Genomic DNA, 15,020 nt, shown 5'->3' with positions numbered 1-15,020 from the left:
CACTAAATTATTTCTAAGAATTTGACTACCATAGTTGAGCAGGTCCAATATGAATTTTTTTTTAATTAAATATTTTTTTTTTAAAAAGAAAAACTATAATCAGACCATATTTTCTCACTTATCCAGATAATCTCACCTAGTATGACATTGTTAATACGAATCAGATCAGATTTTCTTTGATATTACTCGTAAATAATATCAACAATAATTAATGAAAAAAAACTGTTACACTATTTAATTTGTTATAACATCATTTAACATGCATGCATCATTATAAACATACAAGTTATTTTTTTTTACAAACTATTCATTTAAATATTTATCTACTTTTTAATCAAACTCCATATGAAATGACTAAATTACCCTTATACAAAAATGTCAGAGGCTGGTTATAAAAACAAGAGTTCCTCTGCATGGGCCAACAAATCACTTGCTCATTCTCATTTTGGCATGCAGCAGCAATCCAGTTCTTCTTCACTGCCATCTGTTTCACTCGACCTCTTCACCATTTTCTTCCTTTTATTATTTTACACCGTTTTTATTTATCCTTCATTTCACAAATTAAATCCCAGAATTATAAAATCAAATTAGAAGAGCAAAAACAAAAACAAAAAACAAAAAACAGAGAATTTGAAAGATGGAGACAAAATTGCATTCCAGTGAATCTTCTTTAGTTTGTAATGGATCCCAGGTATTTTTTTTTCCTTAAAATTTAAAACAGTCTCTCTTTTTTTTTTTTTCCTCTTATTTTATTTAATAGTATCTCTTTTTTTTTTTTTCCTTTACATATACAAATTATATTCTGAAGTTCTGTATAATTTTGTTAATTTTGTAAAACCTTTTTCTATTTTTTCTTCTTAGTTGTAAGTTTTTAATGCTCCCTATACGTCACATTGGTGTTACTCTCCACATTTTAGGAAATATATCAATTAAAATACATGATTTTTGTTTCCTTTTTTTTTTTTTTTTTATATAGATATTGTTAAAAAAAAAAATGTTTACATTCAAAAGATTTTAAATATTTTTGTATATACATCCAAGTGTATAAAAAAATTTCGTAGGATTGTATACAAAGAGTAAAACATTAATTTCATCAATCGTCTTTTGATTTAATTTTTTTTAATTATTAAAAGTAGCAATAATTTAGAAAACATTAAATGTTTATATGCAGTTGTAAGTGATAATTATTATTGCTTGTCTAATGCTTAGATGGGAAAACCTATCTTATTATTGCCAATTATTGTGAGATCAACCAATTTTTGTTTTTTTTTTTCTCTCATGAATTGCTTATTGATAATCTTTTGCTTTAAAATAATAATTTTCCTATAATCTAGTGGAACCAATATGGAGTGAAAATTGTTGACCGGGCATTTTTCCTAAAATTTGGTGCCTACATACAGTACATACTCACTAAACTGTCTTTAGTGTCTTAGTCGTCAATAATTACTTTCGTTCTTAGTGACAATAACAAATGAATCTTATTAGTACATTTATACCTCATATTGCGTACAATCATAAGGTCTATATACAATACCAACAAGACTATTTTTACTTTCTGATAAATATTTATACCAACATGAGGCCTAAATATATTAGCGGACGTTTGTTATTGTCATTACTATAGTAATTATTGGCTTGGACTTCCTCGTAAATTATTTACTTGTGGGAAAAGTCACTCAATATTACCAAGTGTTAATGTCATAACAAATTTACGAGACAAGTAAAGTTGTTCTCTAGCTAATTACAACTACAAAGAAAAACTCGATCTTGAAATAACTACATAGTCGGGCCAATCCAGTTGGGGTTTGAGGGTAAAAGATCTTTACCCCATAGGCCCATAGTGAGAATTGAACCCTCAACCCTCAACCAATACAACGAGTATGTGCAATTAGTAATGCATAAGATTCTGATGGTACCAACATGAACGCTAAGTCTTTATATTACAGATTTTCACATATTTTTGCAAATTTTAGAGTACTTCAAAGTCAAACTATTAGGACTTCAAAAGGCTTTTTGAATTATGATTTTTATTTTCTTAGTGTGGGAGGATTTGATATTGAGTATGATTTGGTCTTGGAAAAGTGTGATAGAAGCCGCAAGGAGTGAAGCTTGATCATCAATTAATAAAAAGATTGAGGAAATATATTGTACTACTCAATTATAACAAACTTTCATTTTCAAATTTACCTACCACTTTAATTAATTTTCCAATAAAGTGTATTGAAAAAGGCTTATATATTTGATATGTCCTTTGATGATGCATTTCACTCATTATAATGTCTGCTTTAGGATGTCTTGTAGTAAAAATTGAAGAGTATTATCTATCCAACTATCTTGCTCGAAAACTCGAGCACAAACTTGGCTTTGGTGTTTAAAATTTAATTAATAAATGAACCGAATTTGAACAAAGTCTAACACTCATGTTATAAATGAGATAATTAGTTTGAACAAAGTCTAACAAATTTTGTGCATGTTTATGAGCAATTAGTTTATTTTACAATTTGACTCCACTTAGCAATTGAATGAGTTTAATCATGAGTGAGGTAATAGTCGATGTCACTCACTTCATTTATAACCCAAGATAGTACGAATATATATAATTCTTCATTGTTTTTGTTTGAGTCAAAATTATAATGAATTTGAGTTAACCAACCACGTTGAGTTAATAATTTGTTTATTGACTACTATGAGCTTAATTAGCTTGTAATACACATCGTGTTACTCTATCATTAGTGGAAAAAAAAATGGAGCACATATAGCAGTACAAACATTTCTTAATGATCATAATTTGCTAGCATTAACGAATGTTAATTACGTTATCATATGAATTTCTTTTGTTACCTTCCAATTTATTTTGAGTGTAATAAAAAGTTTAATTTCATTAAGAACATTTGATTGATCACAGGGCGGTAATAGCAGCAGCAGTAGTAGCACGGAAACATGGATTTCCTACACGAAAGATGGATCACTAGATCGACATGGAAGGCCTGCAGCCAAAGGAAGAACTGGTGGGTGGAGATTCGGGATGTTACTCTTAGGTAATAACTTCTTAATTATGATAATGGTTAGAAGTCAAATTGTTACAATTAATACTTTATAGAACACTTTTCCCGCCATCAAAATTTATATGGTCTATTATAACTTGGGGAGACACAAAATTTGACCTCAAAAAGTTAGAACAACCGTTATTTATAAAAACAGATATAGTAATAACGTAACAACTAAATTTGTGGTCAAGTGAAAATATAAATAACTATGATTTCAATCTTTGATGAAAAAGAATTGAGAATTTTACCTAGTTCTAGTCAAAGAATAGGGAAAAACTTTATCCTCTCAAATGATGGTGCCAATTCCTAGTTAACTAACTTATTGGCATTCGCATACAAAATCATGAATCTTGTGAACTTGGCATGTCACCGAAAGGAAATTTCAATCCATGATATAATAAGTACAAGAGATTATGACTAATTAGGTCCACCAAAAAAAAAAAAATATTACTATAAATCTACTATGCTAATCCCCCCGTCTTTGTACATCTTCAACTTTTATTATATTAGATCTATATGCATGCGATATGTGTTTTAAATTTTAAAACTACAAAATTTATCGGTACATACGGAAAAAAGTAATGGCATGTTATTAGATATTTAAGGTGGACACCAAATTATTTAAGGAATTAATAGAGATTAGATAATGATCTAAATTTTATGAATCCCAAAACTTATAATTATGTGACACCTTTTGGTTGGTCTCATGGACCCTATGTACCTTATTTTGTTGTCAATAAATCATCATAAGTTCAACATGCGCTAAAATATGAAGTTTACATATTGTATAATGTTGTATAATAAAGAAAAAATATTTATTTTTTTTCCAAAAATTTATTATTATGCTGTTTAGTGGCATGGGGACAATTATCACTTTGAATTCAATTAAATCATTATTGGAGTTGATGGACTCTTCCTTGTTGATGGCTAAATTTAGTACTTTTGTAATATCAAATAATCATGCGAGATTCTACCTTTTGTCACGAGTAAAGATAGAAGTTGAGATTGAGCAATAAAAGTAAGTCAAGAAGATAATTAAAAAGTTATTTTGGGACTTTTAAAATAGGAGTTTACTTTATACACATTCATGAATGTATAAGATTGGCTATGAAATAACTTTTGTATTGAAATCTTAAGACATTATGATCACTAAGATCTCAAGCTGTATTTGAAAAGACAATCTCAATTTGTAAATAAGACAAAATCCTTTCAAATATCACTAATTTTTATATGTGGCTGGCCACATGGTGTGGCCAGTCCGTTTCATATAACGGACTCCGTTATACCAAACGGGTCCGTTATTTTAAATTAAAAAAAAAAACGTGTCTTTTTTTTTTCTTCATTTTATTACATCAAAAGGTTCTTCTTTCCCAAAGTTTTCTCATTTTCTCTGTTCCATTTTCTCTCTCCTCAAACTGTTCTTCTTCCATTTTCTCTCTCCTCAAATTCTTTCTCCTCTAAATTGTTCTTTTCATTGATAATGACTAAAATCAAGATAATCTTCCCTAAGGGAAAGAAAGGATCGACATATACGCTGAACTCTCCTACTTCTAATATAAATCAAACCCTAATTTTAGTAATTTTTCGATTTTCCTGTCATCTATGCTCTGCAATTTGAACAAGCATCGAGAGATTGTTTTTGGTGGTGTGAAAGAATTCGTGAGTAGAAATCAAGCAATTTATGAAGAATTTCTAGAGAATGAAAAGAAAAAAAAAAGGCAGATGAAATGGAGGCTGCTAAGAAGATGCTGGAGGAGCTTGCTAATGTAGAAGATACAACGAACAATAGTTACTTTTTTCATCATGTAGGGATTACTTTTTAAAATTACAGTGTACTTATTTTAGGGGTTACTCGTTGGTTTTATAGGGAGGGGTTACTTGTTGATTTTACAAGGGTTGTTTGTAAAGTTTTAGGGGGTTACTTGTTACTCATAGTTTATTAGGAGGTACTTGTTAGTTTAATTTTACAGAATTTGTTGTTAAGTTAGAGGGGTTACTTGTTAATTTTTGTTAAGTTTCAGGTGTTAGTTACTTGTTAGTTTTATAGGGGTTACTTGTTATTTTTAGGGGTTACTTGTTAATTTTTGTTAGGGTTACTTGTTTATTTTAGTGGTTACTTGTTAGTTTAACAGGGGTTACTTGTTAATTTTTGTTAGGATTACTTGTTTATTTTCGGGGTTACTTGTTAATTTTTTGTTAGGGTTACTTGTTTATTTTAGGGGTTACTTGTTAATTATACATGGGTTACTTGTTAATTTTTGTTAGGGTTACTTGTTTATTATTGTTAGGGTTATTTGTTTATTTTTAGGGGTTACTTGTTAGTTTAACAAGGCTTACTTGTTAATTTTTGTTAGGGTTACTTGTTAACTATTGTTAGGGTTACTTGTTTATTTTAGGGGTTACTTGTTAATTTTTGTTAAGGTTACTTGTTTATTTTAGGGGTTACTTGTTAGTTTAACAGGGGTTACTTGTTAATTTTTGTTAGGGTTACTTGTTTACTTTGGGGGTTACTTGTTAATTTTATAGGAGTTATTTGTTAATTTTTGTTAGGGTTACTTGTTTATTTTAGGGGTTACTTGTTAGTTTAACAGGGGTTACTTGTTAATTTTACAGGGGTTAATTATTAGTTTTACAGGGGTTACATGTTAATTTTACAGGGGTTACTTGTTAATTTCTTCAATTTCATTGTATCTATTTTCATCTTCCAGATCCAATACCTGATTATTGGTTTGGATTTCGAGATTCATCAAAGAATCTTCAATTTGTTCGATCTTTAATGATTCTTGTGAATCAGGTAATTTTTCGAATTCTTCTGCCATTGTTATTCTTGAATTTCTGGAAGAAAAATTGTGTGAGGTTTCGCTCAATTTTCGCATTCGTTCCTCGTAAATGAGTTGTTATGGGTTTTAAGGTTTAGAAATTTGCGCGTGTTTTGTTGAGCCATTTTGTTCAGCGCTTGTTTCCTAATCCCGTTATACGCGCGTCGTTCTCCGTTATTTTGCTGACTTGGAAGCAGGCCACACGGTGTGGCCTGCTGTACCAAAAAGGCGCCGTATATATATTGTCCTTTAACGCTCCCATTTATATATAGAAAATGTATCCTTTATCTTCACACGTTTAGAGTAAAAATATGACCTTAAATTAAATTAATATATATTGATATGTGTAAATTATAACTTCTCAACCGTTAAATCAACATATATGACCATGAAAATTAAAGATCAGATGACATTATTTTGAGATGGAGATACCATTACCCCCCAGCCCCCCTTGGGGGGGGGAGGAACTGCAATAAGGCTGCCCCTTGCTCGCTTTCCCTACCTTTTTGGAGTTCGGGAAAGGAGCGGGGGCAGAAACAAGCGACCGGGCTATTAAAACGACATACAATTATCTTGAATATGATGTTAACGTTATTATATTGTCTTTCTTTTTCCGTTTTTGCTCTAAAGATATGTAAGTTTATGATGTTTTGAAAAATAGGTAATGAAGTATTAGCAACACTAGCATTTGTGGGTGTGGAAGTGAACTTGGTGTTGTTCTCAAAATCGGTGTTGAGACAGACAAACGCTGAGGCAGCAAACACCTTCAGTATGTGGATGGGTGCGGTGTATCTCTTCTCATTGATAGGGGCTTTTCTCAGTGATTCATATTTGGGAAGATATTTCACTTGCTTAATCTTCCAAGCTGTTCTTACCATTGTGAGTATGCTGTCCTCACCCACTCTTGATCTTAATCTTTTAGCCTTTCTCACCGTTGCATGATCATAAATCATAATAGCGTTGTATATATAATCTCAACTGTTTTTTTTTATGCGTGTTCTGTTTTAAGTGATCGTTATCTTATTTAAAGTTAATTAGAAAGTTGTGAATCATAGACTCATAAAGCGAACATACATGAACCAATTTAAATGAGTGGCACACATTGTGATACACAAAAAGTGGAATAGAAGATTTTAACACGTTATTTCTATGCCATTTTTATTACATGTTCATATTAAATTAAAGGGCAACTCCTAGAGAGTTGATTCAATCATCAGGTTTTGTGTTTCCTATTATCAAAAAGAAAAAAAAGGAACAATCTTGCCAATAACTAATTACTTCTTATTTGATTACCAGCATTCAAATAAGCTCAAATCACACTGTAATTAGATCGAGTTAGTCTTGTGACTAAGTAGCTGTTATTATTATGAACAAATGAAGTTAAACAAGTGCTTCTTAATCTGTGCAGGGGTTAATTGCAAGCTCCTTGACAACCCAACATCTCCTACTAAAACCTAGTGGTTGTGGAACACTAGAGCAACAATGTGATCCTCACTCAAAATTCGAGACAGCAATATTCTTCATATCAATCTACTTAGTTGCCTTAGGTAACGGGGCAGCTGAACCTGCACTAGCTACATTCGGGGCTGATCAATTTGATGAGGAAGATCCTGAAGAAAGCCGAGCAAAGACCTCGTTCTTCAGCTACTTCTACGTTGCCTTAAACATGGGTTCCTTAATAGGAGAGACAATTTTGGTATACATTGAGACAATGGGAGATTGGGTGCTTGGATTTTGGATATCTACTTGTTGTGGAATTGCTGCTTTGATTTTGCTGTTTAGTGGAACTATGAGATATAGGCATTTTAAGCCTAGTGGTAACCCAATCTCTAGGTTTGTTCAAGTGATTGTGGCATCCTTTAGGAAAATGAGCCTTGAGGTTCCTCAACATGGTGAAGGGCTTTATGAGATTCGAGGAAAGGATAGTGAGATGATTGGAGCTCGAAAATTACTCCACTCGAATGGGTTCAAGTAAGTAATCATCTCGCTTCAGAATCATCTACTCTTTCTGTTTGTAAGTAACAATTCACGCTGTAACTTGAATTGTCCTAAAATAATAATAATAAGTCACTTTCTAAATTTAATAAATATGTTTCCGATACTACCCCTAACATAAGTGAAACTTTGCTTCCTCTGTTCCTTATTCACTGTAATTTCTTTCCTTGCAGGTTTCTCGACAGAGCAGCAATCATCACACCGGTAGATACGTCCTTTATAACAGAGAAGACATCCCCTACGAACCCTTGGCGGCTATGCACAGTCACTCAAGTCGAGGAAGTGAAATGCATCTTAAGATTACTACCTATATGGCTATGTACCATACTATCTTCAGTTGTTTTCATCCAAATGCTGTCTCTCTTCATAGAGCAAGGAGCTACCATGAACACCGCGATAGGAGCCTTCCACTTCCCCCCAGCAAGTATGACTGCTTTTGACATAATCAGTACATCGACCTTCATCATCTTTTATGACAAACTCATAGTCCCTCTTTATGTTAAGCTCACAAAGAGGAAGCCAAAGCCCCCTAGCGAGCTACAAAGGATCGGTGTTGGACTATCAATTGCAGTTGTTGCAATAATAGTAGCAGGGTTATTAGAACAGCAAAGGAGGAAATACGCTATTTTGAGTGGGGAGGATATAAGTCCTTTGAGTATCTTTTGGCAAACTCCACAGTATGTTCTAGTAGGAATTGCTGAGGCCTTTGTCTATGTGGCTCAATGGGAGTTTTTCTCCTCGCAAACACCCGATGGTATAAAGAGTATTGGGCTAGGATTATCAATGTCTTCTTCAGCGATGGGAAGCTACTTATGCAGCTTGATGTTGTCTGTTGTAATGCGTATTACCACGAGGAATGGAAAGCCAGGTTGGGTGCCTCCCAACTTGAATGACGGGCACTTAGACAGGTTCTTCTTCCTCTCAGCTGCTTTAACTGCAGTAAATCTAGGGTTCTATGTATTCTGTGCAAGAAGGTACAAGTGTATCTCCTTAGAGAAGCGAGAAGGTGGTAAAGAAATGGAAACCATTGTACCGTAAGGTGAAAAGTGGAAAGAGTTGTAAGCTAAGATCGTTTGTTCTAGCATTACATGTATACTTCACAGGAAACTTCAAATAGATGGTGTGTTAAACCATTGAGCTTGATTGCAGAAATAGTTCAAGTGATGAAATTCTTGAGAGTAGCATTATACACAAGTTTTTTTTCGAACTCTTGATCTTTCCCATTGTAACAAACTTGAGATTAGGCGACCACGCCACATTTGACTTGAACAATAGCTAGCATCTAACTGTAAAATTTTCAAGGAATGTCATTGAACTACATTTGTGAATTTATACTACCTTCGCAATGAGGCTATTATAAGCCTCTACAATTGCACCTAAACAGTTTTCGTCAGACCCTAAATTTTTCTTGCTCCGTACTAGTTCAATTACAGAGAAATCGAATTGTCTTAACACTCTTATGAGTTACTCTGTACTATGCTCTGTAGAGAACCTGAATGCAGTCTTTTGCAGAGGAATTACACCTAAGCAATAGCTGCTACGAGACTTTGTTTACTTTGTAATCACGACAATGAGCAAAAGATTGAAGATAGCTAATTAGCTATGAACCTTTTTTCACAAAATCAAAAGCTAAGCATGAATTTATTTAGATTTATGGAAATCATGCTTTCAATCTCAACCAATTTCTGGAAGATAGCAACAATTTGACAACAACAATACTACATTGATATTTAACACTATAAACCAATTCATCTGTTGTGTAACAGAACTGTACTGGTCTAGTTTATTGTATGAATGATTGATGTTGACTATTACTTTGACATTATTGCTGATAGTTCTCTCACCAACTTGGCAGCAACCATTGCTGTCATACCATCAACAGTGTCCCTCTGAGGATTAAATTCAACCACGTCTGCAGCCACGATATCACCTTGAAGATTATGCAGAATATTGAGAACGTCACGAAAAGACAGACCTCCGGGTTCGAAGTGAGACACACCAGGTGCAAATGCCGGGTCAAGACAGTCCACATCGATTGACACATAGACACCCTTAACTCCCTCACCCAGTTTCTGAGTCAATGCAAAAGGAGAAAAAAGTCACAAAAACGCTTGAATATCTTGATGAAGTAAAACAAATTCACTCCATACTTCATCCTTTGCCCCAAAATTGCATGTTGGCAATTTACACGTACATTAGGAAAGTGAAAAGGTAGATGGATAGGCATGGGAGGCAACTTTAGAGATGAAGTAGAGAGGAAAGATGCTAATATTGGAAATTATAGATATTATGGGACATAAGGCATATTATAGGTTTCATGGACTGAGGTAGTATGCCATCAAAGTAACGCAAATAAACGACTTTGATAATTTATTGACTGACAATTGAGTACCCAAATAAGATAACATCAGGTCATCTACAATAAGAAAATTTCCAAAGCTTTGTTTAAAAAGGAGTGATAATAAGAAATTGAACACAAATCATTTAGAGAATGTACAATGTTGTTAATACTCCCACCAACACGAAGGTTGGAATTCTTGGGCACAAAGATTGTTAATTCAGGAAAGAGTGTTATCAAGGAAGCAAAATGAAATCCAGGAAAGGATAATAGGATTGAAACTTAGATGTCAAACAAGTGAAGCAACTGCATAGAAAAGCATGATGTATATTTATGTGCATGAACATACATTGATACATACAAACAGTATATAATAAGTTGGCAAACATAGATTCACAGAGCAGATGAGAAAGGTAAGGAAATACCAAATTTTCCAAGTAATGGCGATCTTGTGAAAATGTTCGCATTTCATATTGCTCCACTCCAAATTTCTTTCCTTGCTCCCGACCTTCGCTATTTATAGATCTTATACCAACCTGAACAATTTATGACATTCTTATAGTTTCAGAGATCATTACTATGCCAAAGGAAGTCAACAGCTCTTGATTTCTGGCATTTAATATCATATACTAAGAAGAATATTATATATACCCAACAGAAAAGACACTATGTGGACAATGTGGTACAGTCCAGTCCATACAGGTAATGCAGGCCAATCCTGACATCAAGTTAAATGCTGATGTAAATGGTCTTCATTAACAGACCTATTGAAATTATTCAACACAAAGTCCTGTTTTACCACCCCTCTGGTAGCTAAATATGGAGTAGCAAAGATAGTGACTAATGGCTCAAAATCTGATTACTTAGTGGTTTCTACAAAAACCGAGGAGTCTATATAATATTATAATGTATCCATCTATATAATTGGTGGACTGCAGCATGAACATACTAAACAAATCTGGTAATAATTTTTTCTTTTTTTATAGGATGCCCAAAGGTGAGAGTGTAATTGCTCTAATAAAAGATCACAGAACACATCACTAACAAGCACAGGCTGAGTCTCTTTATTGTACAATTTAAAGAAAAGGAAAAACAAAAATTAACTCAAGTACCTGCAGCAGCCTCCTTGCATAGCCACCCTCCATTATACGGGCAAAAGAAGATGCATGAGAATACTTGTTCCCTTCGAATTCATGATAAATATCTGGATGGGCATCTAGATGTAGAATATCTATAGGTCCTCCAAGCTTTTCAGACACAGCTCTTACAACTGGGTAAGATATTGAATGGTCACCACCTAACACCATCGGACGCAAAGGTTCCTGCCAATAAAATAATCAGAACAAGACAATTTCAAATAAATTCAAGAGGGTCATATCTTCACCTCTGGAAATAAACGATACAACGAGTAGAGCTATATGATGAGTGATGACATAGAAATTAAGTAAAATCCTGGTCGAACAAGATCATGGTTGAAGATATATTAAGCTGTAGATAGGATGAATGAGCATCATGTATACATGAACATGTGAGCTACCATGAAGATTAGACCTTGCCCTTTTTTATTTATGCATTTTTTTTTTTTGAACGTGGGTTCAATTGCCATAAGATCAAACTCGACTCTACAACAATGTATATATTAGTATTAGTGTAATAAAAAAAATTCAGTATCTCCCATGCAAGAAAAAACAAGGTGTGATCATGCTTGTGCAATATCTGTAAGTGAAAGCTGAAAAAGATTTTCTACATGTAAAATCAAAGCTCAAGGAAACATCAGATTACTTGTAAGTTGGGAAGAATTTAAAAGATGACTTACTTCTTCCATAACTAGCTTGACTGACTGGCTGATAATGTTCATCAGTCTATCATCATCCACTCCACAATCTCTGATCTCTTGAACAGGAAGATCGCCTACATCTGTTAGGACTCGAGGGTTATCTATTTCTTTTCCTGCATGATGTCACAGTTTTAGAGGCAAACAATTAGCATATAAGTTAAACAAATGAAAGGTAGAAAGTCTATATCAACATCTTCTACAGGTTCCCAAATTCTCATAGCATAACATATGGTACATACTTTCAGATGTGAGTTGAATTGAAATCAAACAAACCAATTACATATGAAATTAAACCTTCTTATTACAGAAAGCTATCATCAGTTACTTGATCCTGCACACATAAGGTGTTAAATGGTTTCCATGAATGCTTCTTCATTTTAATTATTTTATAAGAATATAATTTCTTAAATCTTAGAAAAGGTAATATAGAACAATAAGGAGAAAACAAGGTGTCCTCACAAAGAGACTCTGTTAAAGTTACAGATTACCATATCTTTTCAGTTACAGGGTACATGATATTTATCAACAATGGATAATCAAAGATGACTTACCTCCTTCAGTTGTAGCATTTGTGCTTCCACACCACATTGCCTCCCTAATTCGTGGGGGTGCAAAAGCAGGCCCTTGGAGAAATGAAGAGTTATGCCCCAGAGGTACTCCAAGGAGTGCAGATGTTGCTTTGGCTCCTCCCAAGGCCCGTACAAGCTCACCCTAGAAACAACAATTAAAATGAAACAAATTCACACATACTAGTGCAAGTTTTAATCATCCATTCTAGTAGATAACAAGGCAGATCAATGAGGAATAAACTCAAATAAGGACAGTATAATCATCATTGTATGTGGATAGCTGAACTACCTTGAGCTTCGCCTTCTCACGAATGAGGGTGAGGGAGGCATCTATTACTCGATTTTGGCCTTGAATGATCATATCTTCAGGAACATTTGCTCCATGCAGTCTCCGCATGAAATGAATCCCCCTCCTTGCAACCTGCTGCATGACTGAAGAAGGAAAACAGCACGTGTAAAATGAGAGAAAACATATAAAATTAAAGTGTATATATATATATATATATATATATATATATATATATATATATATATATATATATATATATATATATATATATTTTCAAACTCGATTATCAACACAACAAACACAATGTTATACGGAGTAGCAGCTTATAAAATATCAACTCCTTTCCTGCATTGGCTGCATGTATAATAGATCTATCAGATTATCATCTCCACCATACATATCAATCAAAAACTTCGAGTAAACAGTCACAGCTTCCAAACCATTATTTATCACCCAAAAACATGATATAAGATCACTTCCCTTGAAATAAAAATTACCAGACCAAAACTAAGCATCCCCTACCCTTTCCTAAGGGCAACGAGGATTGATCCCGCAATTCAACATTTATTAACAGTAAAAATCAAAAGGTACAGAAGAATTTATTTGCTAGAACCATTCACTCATCACGCCCTTGCTATCTGAATAATCTAGCATTCTAGTGCATTTCAACATGACACAGAAGGCCAGAATTCCTAGAGGTGATCAAAGTGAGCCCGATTATGGACGGGTTTTGGGCAGATTTTCCCGGCCCAGCCCGATTTTTATAATTTTTTGGCGTGCTTGGGAAAGCGATTTTATGCAATTTTAGTTGATTTTTTTTGGCAAGCCCGAAAAGGACACACGGGCCGACTAGTTTGGGTACATAAATTTTGGCCTGAGAAGTGGGCTGATTTTTTACCTCGGCCCAGCACGCCCAATGATCACTTCTAAGAATTCCAACAATTATTAATTGGGAGATGCAAAATGCATAAATTAATGTTGAATGCCGCAATTGATTGCTTAATTTGTACGTAGTAATCTTACAATTCAGGTATCCAAAATTAATCAGGCAGAGAATTGATGCAATAAATTCCAGTTCAAATATAAGCAAATTGACAAAATAAATTCAAAATCTAGGGTTCAATCAGACTGAATTCAAAGTTCCAGCACCAAAAACTACCAATACCCAGAAAAGTAATCATGAAAATTTCCGCCAAAATTGAATAATAAGACATAATTATACTTTATAGCACAAAGAATTAGTTGAAACTTATAATTGAATAATTTTTGTTTTCTATTTATGAAATTGAACTTGAGAAGTAAAAATCAGAAGAAAAATGATAGAGAAAAAGTAAAAGAAAGGTACCTGATAGAATGGAGGAAGAAGAAAGAGAAGTAGCTGAAAAGGAGAAAGAGGCTTAGGAATTTTGGGAGGAGAGAGAGATTGGAATGGTTTAAATAGTTGGCAATGGCAACAGAGGTACAAGAGGTGGAGTTGCCCAATCAAACTCTGTTACTATTGTAATCCGTAGTTCGTACTCCACGTTTTTTTTTTTTTTTGGGTGCACACGAGGGCCCAGGGGCTAGGCCGCGAGGAAAAAAACTACGGAAAAAAAACATGTTATAAATAGAATACAGTGAGTACTCAATACTCAATTACTCATAACGTCATAATCATATAGCTTACAAGAACAACGGTGGAAAAAAAAGGAGTCTAGCCTTCAACAGACTCGATATTATAAGTCTACAGGTAATGCAATGAAAGTAGTAGTTTTACTCTATTATCCACCCTAATATAAGTAAATAATTGTTGGGGTACAATTTGTATCCGTTAATAAGGGCATGTTCACTTCAGCTTAATTTCAGTTCAGTTTCAATCAGTTCAGTTCAGTTCCTAATTTCTTTCTTTCATAAAATATTCATTTCAGCTCAATTCAGTTCAGCTCAGTTTAGTAAATGGGAATATGCCCTAAGTATAAATATGGGGTTTGACAATTTCCTTCATGAATTCTTGATTTATTGTCATTAAAATCGAAAGTGAGTCGAACATAAAAAAGAATGAAAGAAGTAAATCCTAACAAGCTAACAGTAGACTCAATATAAGGCGGAACATCACGAGGGTCGCAGCTCCTGCCAATTTTTTAATT

General features: G+C 33.6%; 2 protein-coding genes across 2 annotated transcripts; one reads left to right on the top strand and one right to left on the bottom strand.

The window, feature by feature from the left end:
• The first annotated feature begins 513 nt into the window (after nucleotides 1-513).
• On the top strand, nucleotides 514-9,138 carry LOC145613414 (protein NRT1/ PTR FAMILY 7.2-like). Its single transcript, XM_081668512.1, has 5 exons — nucleotides 514-691; nucleotides 2,906-3,038; nucleotides 6,528-6,745; nucleotides 7,275-7,837; nucleotides 8,035-9,138. The coding sequence occupies exons 1-5, from the start codon at nucleotides 638-640 to the stop codon at nucleotides 8,897-8,899; spliced, it is 1,833 nt and encodes a 610-aa protein (XP_081524638.1). The 5' UTR covers nucleotides 514-637; the 3' UTR covers nucleotides 8,900-9,138.
• A 305-nt stretch (nucleotides 9,139-9,443) lies between these two features.
• On the bottom strand, nucleotides 9,444-14,408 carry LOC145613415 (arginase 1, mitochondrial-like). The gene is made up of 7 exons (XM_081668513.1): nucleotides 14,240-14,408; nucleotides 12,895-13,037; nucleotides 12,588-12,747; nucleotides 12,016-12,149; nucleotides 11,312-11,521; nucleotides 10,625-10,735; nucleotides 9,444-9,933 (listed from the first exon to the last, which is right to left on the bottom strand). The coding sequence occupies exons 2-7, from the start codon at nucleotides 13,033-13,035 to the stop codon at nucleotides 9,673-9,675; spliced, it is 1,017 nt and encodes a 338-aa protein (XP_081524639.1). The 5' UTR covers nucleotides 13,036-13,037; nucleotides 14,240-14,408; the 3' UTR covers nucleotides 9,444-9,672.
• Between the last annotated feature and the right edge of the window lie 612 nt (nucleotides 14,409-15,020).

Source organism: Chenopodium album, chromosome 25 (assembly GCF_948465745.1).
Source record: "Chenopodium album chromosome 25, dcCheAlbu1.1, whole genome shotgun sequence".
Classification (NCBI taxonomy): Eukaryota; Viridiplantae; Streptophyta; class Magnoliopsida; order Caryophyllales; family Amaranthaceae; genus Chenopodium; species Chenopodium album.
Note: the sequence above shows the minus strand (reverse complement) of the source record. Positions and strands in the feature narration are given on the sequence as shown.